This window comes from Pundamilia nyererei, unplaced genomic scaffold (genome assembly GCF_000239375.1).
Source record: "Pundamilia nyererei isolate P.nyererei 1_Seehausen unplaced genomic scaffold, PunNye1.0 scaffold00277, whole genome shotgun sequence".
In the NCBI taxonomy this organism is placed as follows: domain Eukaryota; kingdom Metazoa; phylum Chordata; class Actinopteri; order Cichliformes; family Cichlidae; genus Pundamilia; species Pundamilia nyererei.
In genome coordinates, this window is record NW_005187678.1 from 67,698 (window position 1) to 77,814 (window position 10,117).

General features: G+C 42.5%; 1 protein-coding gene across 4 annotated transcripts in view; it reads left to right on the forward strand.

The window, feature by feature from the left end:
• Nucleotides 1–10,117, forward strand: part of exoc6b (exocyst complex component 6B) — a 125,490-nt gene that overhangs the window by 16,095 nt on the left and 99,278 nt on the right. For all 4 annotated transcript variants that reach the window (XM_005750540.1, XM_005750541.1, XM_005750542.1 and 1 more), the window contains exons 2-6: nucleotides 3,972–4,137; nucleotides 4,234–4,281; nucleotides 4,377–4,467; nucleotides 5,203–5,248; nucleotides 5,993–6,197. In XM_005750540.1, coding sequence (XP_005750597.1) covers nucleotides 3,972–4,137; nucleotides 4,234–4,281; nucleotides 4,377–4,467; nucleotides 5,203–5,248; nucleotides 5,993–6,197 — 556 coding nt within the window. The remainder of the gene's footprint in view (nucleotides 1–3,971; nucleotides 4,138–4,233; nucleotides 4,282–4,376; nucleotides 4,468–5,202; nucleotides 5,249–5,992; nucleotides 6,198–10,117) is intronic.

Sequence of the window (10,117 nt, forward strand, 5' to 3'; positions counted from 1 at the left end):
TTCAGGATTTTCATGTTAAAGAAATGATCACAGCATGCAGCCCAACTCTTTGTCTTTGGAGCCTTCCATGCTGTGCGCCCTGCCTTTACAGGGGAAAACAAAGTGTGGATAAGAGGTATTTTGCGTCATTAATCCTCCTGTGTCCCTGCCAGCACCACTTTAGTTTGTAGTGAGCTGAAAGTAACATTTGAGCTGAACTGCTTTGACTGTAGGAAAACTCTGAGTAGTTACCGTTTAATAGCTGTGTGATCTTCAATAATGAGTATAATCAGGGGCACAGTTACTGTGTCATTTTTCTAGAGTGAATATCCAAGTATGTTAAATGGAAAATATGCAGTTTGCACAGTGAAGCTGCAAAGTTTCCCAACAATCACACATGGGAATAAAATAGAAAACATGCAGTTATTAGTTTTGTTTTTGTTTGACCAGCAGTCCAAAGACAGAAGAAATATATTCGGTGAGTACATTAAGCAAACTGCCCACATTAGTGTCGTTTTTTTTAAACATGATTAAAAGATTTTATGCATATGAGGAGAATTTATCAGTATTGACTGTTTGAGCTAAAAATCACAGCACAGACTGCCCATAAGCCCTGGAGCAATGCGGTGAACTGGAAGCTGCTATGGTCAAACCCAGCTCTGAATGATGGATTACAAGCGACCTCTACTGGAGATTTAGAGGAGATGCAGTTGTTTTCTTTACTGTTCTTCTTTAAGAAGAAGCAGTAACCTGTGCACGGTTAATGCTTTGATTCTTTCCTGAATGCTATCATAGCCGATAAAGGTTGGCAGGTTTAGGATTAATTAGTTTTCAGATCAAAAGAGACAGAGGGAAGAAATAGTGCACGCTTGAAGCTTTCAGGCTTAGTGAGCTAACTTCAGATTTAACTGTGGGTTCGACGTGTTATGAAGGTTATTGATTGGTTGGACCTGCTTTGGAGGAGGATTTGATAGGGGATATAAATGATCTGGTCATTGATGTAAAAAACAGCATTGCTCATGGCAACAGGGCCTTTCCCTGATGAGCATCGGGGAGAAACAGATTCTTAAAAACACATTTAAGATAAATTTTAAGCCTCAATAAGGGCTCTCAATTCTCAAACAGGATGCTTGCTTCTTTTTGGATTTTATTTATTGCTGTTCATAAAGATAATCATTGTAAATGATTGTTAGTTAAAGTTCTTTATTAGGAGCAAAGTTCTACAAGAAAGATACGTTACTGAAAAAGTGCGTTGGCACTCTGTGGTAGTATTGTAGACGATGTTAAACTTAATCATCATCTCTGCCTCCTGATGACCTGTTTGCTGATTCGATTCAATTTTGCCTCAGTCAGAAATATTATAATTCTAATCACTTATCAGTACTGATACATGTGAGACTTCATCAGCGGTGTGAGCATCACAGCAGATGCCTTTGTGTCAGAAAAACACGAGATAAACAGCAGATTTTCCTGGCCTGACTTTTTATAGCAGATAACCTTAAAAATATTCTGCAATTTTGCATAATTTTAAAAAGTTTAAATTTCTTCAGTACTGAAAAGCAGAACAGGCTTTCCTGTCAGAGGTCATTTGAGGTATATATTAAAAAAATAGACAGCGGCTGACAGCACTGTAAACAACGGTAGACTGGTGGGTAACAAGCGAATGAATAATGTGGAAAACAGAGATTTAAGACGGGAAACTGTTCTTGAAGTACAGAGAGAGAGAGAGCTGTGCAGGAAGTGTGATTTTTATCAAAACGGCAAAAGTAAGAGGGAATTCATGATGATGTTATCAAATGTGAAGCGTAGTTTGCTGCTTCTTTTGCTGCTGGTTCAGTGAATTTTTGTTGGAGAGAGACAAAACCTGCAGCTCAGAATGTAGCGCAAAAAAGTGAGCCGACGGCGTGTCCGTAGGGTGAGAAAGCCGAGAAAAAGAAAGCTGATTCTGATGCGTCTTTGTGTGGAATCAGTTTTCCTGCTCTCTCATTTGCTGTTTGGTGGTTGTTGAAGTTGTTTTGTGAGCTTTAACCTGAGATTCTGGAAAAATACATATTTAAAAGTCTATTCAGGATTTAATGAAGCGATATCGCTTTATTCAAGCTACTCACCTCTAGGGCTGCCACAAATGATTATTTTGATAGTCGACTAGTCGCCGATTATTTTTGCGATTAGTCGACTAATCAGATCATGCATCCATTGGACGTATAACATACAGCTTATTGCACCAGCAGCATCTGCTCTTATATAACCATCATTAGCTTACAGCTGTAAGTGTTTAAGGTCTGTGCTAACTAACAATAAAGACAAGATGGTAGTTTATTAAATTTTAATTAAATGTGCAGATTGTTTCGGTGAAGTTTAATAAACTCAGCCGATTTACTCAGGAACAAATAAAATACTAAAGACAGCCAAACAACATTTTTAAGTTATCTAAGTGACTTATATATCATGTTTAACCTGAGTAGCGAAAGACGGCGGTGGGTGTGAAAACGATTTGCCGGGAGTCCGGTGTTCTCACGGCTCTAGTTAGCCTAGCCCCCGGCTAGCTATCGAGCTAGTGGGTAACAGACGCCTCCGAAAACGTCGGAGCGCTTTTGAAAATATGCGGTGTCTTGATAAACTGAGCAGATATTTGAGGTTTACACAGCTACATTCTCCCTGAAAATATGTTAAACGTTTATTTTGTGACCCAGAAAGAATAATAAGAGTAATATTAAAACTAACTAGCTGCCGCCATTGTTGGAAACTGAGCTGGGCTGCGCTATGAATTCTGGGTTCCTTGTACATGCAGTGCTGCCATCTTTTGTTTCAGTCCGTTATTACACTCTTAAATCCTGCTACTTATTCCTGCGTCTTTTGTGATCTTACAAAGCTTCAAACGACGCGTCGACTATTAAATCAGTCGTCGACGATTTTGATAGTCGACGTAATCGTGACTAGTCGACTAATCGTGGCAGCCCTACTCACCTCCCTCTATCCACCTGCACTTTCAAACGTACACACAAAGGACTACAGGAATATCTGGAACATGGCCAATCAGAGTTCCCGCCCCTGACTATCTCTGATTGGTTTAGGGGTGTAATGTTGTTGACCACACAGAGACTCGAACAGCTGGTGTGTGTGTGTGTGTGTGTGTGTGTGTGTGTGTGTGTGTGTGTGTGTGTGTGTGTGTGAAAACCTCTTCCAGGTTTTATCAGGTTTGTGTTTCTTTGTAAAATCAGCTGCTCTGCTGCCAGCACTGCACTGTGTAGGTGAGCACCCTCATGGCGAGTCTGATAAACACTAGGATGATGTGTTTAGTTGATCTCCAACATCATGTGACCTGAGCACCTGATTTCTTTGGGATCAGTGAAGCCACAAAAAATGTGTGAATGACAATACTGCAAAACATAAAGAATCAGGTAAATGAATTATTTAAATTAATTGAGAATAATACCAAAAATACATTTAGAGATAAATCAATTTAGCTGAAATGTGAATTTCTATTTAATTCTATGTAACTCCATCTGTATTAGTAGACTTTCCCTTACTATTGACTATCCCATTTCATTTTCCGTTATACAATACAGTGGTGTGTTACATGGGTTTAAGGTGGGGGTACAATTACATCAGGGATCAACTCTCAGCTCCTTGTTTGCAGTGATGATGAAAAGTCTGACAGATGAGGTCAGGCAGGAGTCTCTGTGGAGAGAGGTGGAGCTATGCTTTGGATAGAAGATTCATGACTGTAGTGAAGGAGGACATGCAGAGGGTTAGTGTGACAGGAGGATGGTGGGGATAGGGTGAGATGGAGGCAGACGATCTGCTGTGGTGACTCCTTCAGGGAGCAGGTTACAGCAGGAGGATTATTAAAAAACAAAGTTTTGTGTCACTGTTGGTCCTAAATAAAAGTACTCTTAGAATTTAAAATGACTTAAATGACTTTAAAAATAAATAAACAGAATATTTTTTACCAGCAGTCTTCTCTTTCTTTTCTTCTTGTTCGTCTTCAGGTCGGTGTACGATGGTCAGGAGCATGGCCTGTTCATGGAGAAGCTGGATGCTCGGATCAGGAACCATGACCGAGAGATCGAGAAGATGTGCAACCATCACTTCCAGGGGTTCGTGGACTCCATCACGGAGCTGCTAAAAGTGCGAGGAGAGGCGCAGAAGTTGAAGGTAAGACGTGCCGGTGAGGTCTGCGCCACAGGTACGATGGCGAGCACTTGACTGTAAAGCATCTGAATTAATTTCTTCCTCCTTTGTGTCTCTCAGAGTCAGGTGACTGAGACTAACGGGCATCTTCAGGAAAATGGCAAAGAGGTAAAAGCTCACAGGTTCACACAGAGAAGTCCTGCAGGCTTCTGCTTACGTCCTCACTGATGTTGCTCTCGTCACCTCTTCCTCCTGCTATTTAGCTCACCACCTCCATGGAGGAGCTCAGACAGTGTCGGGTGCAACAGAGAAACATCGCCACCACGATAGACAAACTGACGCACTGTCTACCAGGTAACACCCAAACACTCAGTGTGAATCCCCCTTTATTGTATCTGCTCTGTTTGTTATTGTTTTAGAAGATTAATCATCGTTTTGAGGTAGTAAACATACTTGAAATTTCTGCACATACATTAGGCCGGGTGAAAATGTGTGGGTTTCCTAGGTCTCACCCAAAACGAGGGGAGCAAATGGCTTTGCAGCCCCAGCTACAAATGACAAAAGATGAGCTCCCCGGCTTTGGTTTCACGTGCACATATGAGGTTTGGTTTAACACAAGAGTCGTGCCCTGAGCACAACAGGAAGTTTTGTTCTAGTGTTTTCAAGTTTCTCCCATATGCACGTATACAAACGCACATATACTGGCAGCGTGTGGTGATAATGATGTCACATCTGCTGGCACCGCAGCAGAGTTGTAACCCCAAGTGCACGATTGTGTCAGTTTTTGCTGCCAATTTAATGGAGCTCAGAGATACACAGTTGAAATGTAGAGGCAACTGTTTGAAAGCTCTTTTTGGAAAAATAAAAACCACTCTGCCAAGTCTTTACTTCCAGTTATGACTTCATTGTTATTGGCACTGATGTGGCCTTACTGTCGGAGTTGTGAAACCTATTTTTCAGGAGTGAATGTAAGGATGATGCTACATTTGAATGGATGCAATCAATTTCCTGAGATTTCCTTCCCGGGGTGATTGAGCACGAGTTTCCTTTCTCGGACTAATTACTGTTTTTTTCCTTCTTTCCTTCCAGTTCTTGAGATGTACAGCAGACTTCAGGAGCAGATGAGGGCCAAACGGTAATCATCGAGTCTTTTTCTTTGTTGATGTGAATATATTTTCTAAAGGTGTCATGCTGTTCTCATTCCAAGTGTGGGGAACACTGCTGTTTGGTCAGAGCTACTACTGTATAGTACATATCTGTATAACTTCACATCCTTCTTGGATCATGTAGATGTTTGCTTGCTGGCAGCCACAAGATGGAGCCAGAGCACTTCCTTGAGCAGCTGAGACAATTTCTCTGCTTCTTTCTTCCCCTTCTCTGTCCTCGGGCTGCCTCTAGATAGGAGTCTTGGCTGGTCATAAATTTGTCATTTTGTTTGTGTATTTTTCCCCGTCTCCCTGTCCCGCGGCTGCTGGGCTCTCAGAGAGCAGGAGGAGGTCAGCCAAAAGCGAACGCTCCTCGAGAGGGAGAGCCTGTGTTTGAGCGATGCAGTGGAGTGAAGTGGGCTGAAGTGTCTGGGGGATTTCTGTGCTGCCAAATCTCCGTGAGGTGTATCGGAGTGTGTTTATTTCTCTGTGTGTGCGAGCACTCCTAGGTTGTTGGGTGTTTTTTGGTCATGCATCTGTGTGTCTGTCAGTTTTGCAAGTGGAAATTAACATGTTCAAAACGAAACCAGATTAGCTGCGTTCAGGCGTGAAAGCTGAAAAAAACAACGTTTGGCTTGAGACGAGTCAGACTTCATCCTGAACTTTCAAACCAGCTCACTGAGTGACTGAACAAACAAGCTGACTGCACTTTTCCAAATGCTTTGTCTCTGTAGGTACTACCCCGCGCTGCGAACGTTAGAACAGCTGGAACAGACGTGTCTTCCCAAAGCGGGTCAGTACCGGTTCTGCTCCATCATGGCTGAAAACATCCCCAAACTGAGGATACAGATCCGCGACACGGCCATGTCACAGCTGAAAGACTTCCTGGAGAGCATTCGGAAACACTCGGACAAGATAGGCCAGACCGCCATGAAACAGGTACACAAGCACCCAGAAACACTTTGGGCTGAGAAAGTTCAGCTGACATGCTCTCATTCACAGGAGATGACAGATTTACTAAATGTGGCTCTGTGTGTTTATTCTTGCACTGTGTTAGAGTAGCTTTGTGTGATTTACAGTTCAAAGCAATCCTCATTTATCTCGTTCTGGGCCTCGGTGCAGATCCTCAGCTCTGTTTCTCTTTTCCAACTTCATTCTGATTGGCTGCAAACAAAAGATTTAAACTACAGGTGGGTGTGGCCTTTTGACTGAGAGGACCTTATTAGGGATACGTCTACTTATACAGAGAGAAGAGCAGAAACTGTATTACAGCAGCCAAACAGCCACAAACTAGATGTGTTTTGTTAGTGGGTTCTGAACTGTGCCAGAGACCTTCACTCTGCTGTGATGGCAGTGCCCTGTGGGTTGTGATGGATTGACCCTTTCTTGGAGTTCTTATCATTATTAAACTGATGGAACAGTCAGTTTGACATCTTAAAGTTCAAGATTCACACAGATAAATGTTGTAAAGTGGAGTACAGGAGCTGTGTGTGTTCTTGGACTACCCCTGGAATGAGTGAAACAGGGGTAATACATCTGCCTATATTCATCATATTTTAGAGATCTGCTTCCGTTTTCGAGTTACATAATATAAAAGGTGACACTTTCAACAATTGTTTTCAGAGGTTAGGGTTTGTATCAGGTGTGTTTTTGAGGACCATTTTTAAACCTTAACTTAATCTTCTGGCTTTATCTGGTGCTCAGGAGATATTGGAGCTAACAACAGAGCACAGCAATGTGCCACAAGTGCACAAAACTCTGCTTTTCAAGATCTTTTTGGCAAAGTGAGGACATTCAGCCTGTCTTCACCTTGAAATAGGCTTTCAATGTCAAGACCTGTTTGATGGTTAAGGCTCAGTTTTTAGGTTATAAATCATTTACTTAGTCAAAAGAGCAAACGTGGGTAGCAAAAGTTTCACATGGTGCAAACTGCTAGAAATTTGAATAAAATGTGGTTTAGGCCTTTACCCACAGGGTATATTGTGAAGAAATAACACGAGTTTTTCTAGATGTGAACTTGTTACATACACACTGATCACGTCTAAGGAGGCACAGAAAGGATTTCAGAGAGCCGATTGACCCGGAGCAGCATCTAGCTGTGTATCTGAGGTAAAATAGTATTTTCACATCGTCGTACATTCAGCACTGCATGCTATGAATGCAGCTGTTGCCAAATGCACTGATCTGATTGGTCAGATCTTTTTATTCACACGTGAAAATCAGAAAAAATCTAACTTGATGGGGAAAAAACTATATTTATCCTGTGACAGTATGCGGTCGGTGTGAGCGGCTGCATTAAGGGTAGGGAAGTCCAAAAATATGAATGTTCTTAACATTTCACAGATTTTACGCGCCTGGTGTGCAACGTCGTTTGGTGTCTTTGATGAAGACTGTATGTTACTGCCTGTCTAACTGACTTCATCCTACAACTGATTTTTGTTGTTCATCTTTTCTGTCTGATAATTGGAAGCAGCCTCTGTGCGTGCGCGTGTTGCTCTGTGGTTCCACTGCCAGTAAGCAAGTACGTTGGCCTGTCAAGGAACATGCACGCACGCACACATGCACGCACACATGCACGCACACATGCACGCACACATGCACGCACACATGCACACACACAAAGATGTGTGTGCAGCTTTTCTCCACTTACCTCATTGTTTTGTTTTTTTTCTTCAAGGATAAGGAAGTTATATATGTCTGTGTGTTTTATGTTCTCTTGTGGTATCCGTAGCTCAGAGTGAAGGCCTCCTTGTTTATTTGCGGGCTTCCATTATTTGGGGAATGTTGTTCCATGGAAGTGCAGGATGAAGGGATGGGAATGATGAAGGAGTGGTTCACGACAGACGTACGAGTGGATGGAGGCTCAGAGTAAAGCACGCTGCACATTTGCTTCTGTTTTACATTCTAATAATTACTTCCCTCATTAGTGCTGGTGCTTTGGGACATTGAGCAGTGGTGCACCGCTCTTCTGCCGGCCCATCCAAAGCAGCAGCCGTTCAATCAACCGGCAACTTAAATACAGATACCCACAGATGTATTTCAATTCAACAGTAAATGTAATATTATATAGTAAATCTAAGTTCTCTACGATCTCAAAGATAAATGCGGTTTTTACCGAAGATCAGTCAGTGGCACCCAGCTTTTGGTTTTCTGCTGGTTACTTGGGTCCAGAGTAGACCCAGGACACGCTGGATGGATTACATCCCTTGGCTTGGCTCAGCTGGGTTGGGAATGATTTGCTGAATAGTTAAAGCATCTCTGGGTCTTGTTCAGGAGTGAGGGAAGTAAGGTGCAGTGTTTGCTTTATCAGCCAGTTGTGGTGAAGCGAGAGCTGAAATTCAAAGCGAAGCTGCAGATTAACCTGTCATCTACGTTTTATGGCCTCAACCTGTGGCTAGTGTCCAAAAGAATCAGACTGTGAATACCAGTGAGCTTTACGAATTGATGCCATAGGTGAGTCTACTGAATGGACGAGTGGTAGCACGGGGGGCAGTCAGTATGTTAAGAAGGGAAGAAGCCTCTTGGATGAGAAGAACAGCAGATGAAGCTGAAAGCATTTTTTCACAACAATCACTAGAAGAATAAAGTTGTGTTATAAAAGTATTTGACTTTAACTTACTTGAGAAGGTTCATGCACTCAGGCAGGCTATATTTGCTTCTTATTGGGAAGAAAAAAAAAGATTCAGAGAGTTTGTTAAACATTTCCTACAGGCGAGAAGCTATCAGATGTTCAAATTGTTTTACAGACACCTTACTGTGCATGTATTAGGTGGTAGTTTGAAGCCCCCCGGGGGGAAAAGTTAACATGCATTGTTTAGTGTTTTTGTCCTCTAGATGTCACTAGAGGATCTCGCTTCATAATCTTGCTGCTTCTGGTTGGCAGTTAGTTTTAAAGGTTACCATCTAGAAAAAAACAACAACAAACACCCAGAGCAGGTCACAGGGGTCAGTGCATGGTCTGAGGATTTCCAAACTATTTGAACTTCACTTGAGTTTTCAGAGTGACCTTTTAGACAGCTGCCATCGCTGTGGAAAGATGTTGCTGTTGATCCAGCACTTCACAAAGAACCTTTTATAGTAGTTTTCCTTCAATTTGTCACATCTTTGTGGGAGAAAGTATTTATTTTCTCTCTGAGGAAGGAGGTGATGGACATTAAATAGAAATTATGATCACGCACAAGCAGTCCCCATTTATAACATCTGCACGCTAACAACCCTTCAGTGACCTTTGGGTGGGGGGTCCTTGGACCACAATTTGAGAGTCACTGGCGTAGAAAATCCACTTGCAGTCACTGAAGAAGCTAACCACTTACTCCCCTAACCACTAATTACAAGGAAGATTATGGAAACCCCAGCAGTCCAGCAGAACTGATACTGATACTGGGATTATGTTGTTGTATCAAATGTTTGGCTCTGAACACACACACACACCCTCAGTCGTAACTGTGTGTGTGTGTTTGGGACTGAATGTGCACAAGCAAAGTAGACGTTCTTCCCTTCCTTCCCTTCCTTTCCTCCTCTGTCTCTCCTTCACTCTTTCTTCTTGTTCTGCTTCCATTTTTTCTGTCACTCCATCTCTTTCTCCCTCAGACAGTGTGTCTCTCTGCTGCGCTCTGTTCCAAATTAGCTCCAGCTCTCTACCCGGCCGTCGTTACAACTCCCTCAACCAAGGATGTGAAAATAAATAGATCTGGGGGGAAAGAAGAGGTGGAGGAGATTGAGGAGTGCAAATGGCTTACAATGGAGCTATTGTCTGCTGCCACATGCCCATGGAAGTGGAGGAAGAGGAAAGAAGAAGAGGGAGGATCAAAGAAAAAAGTAGAAGATGGTTAAAGAAGAATAAAGTTGCGGGGGGTGGG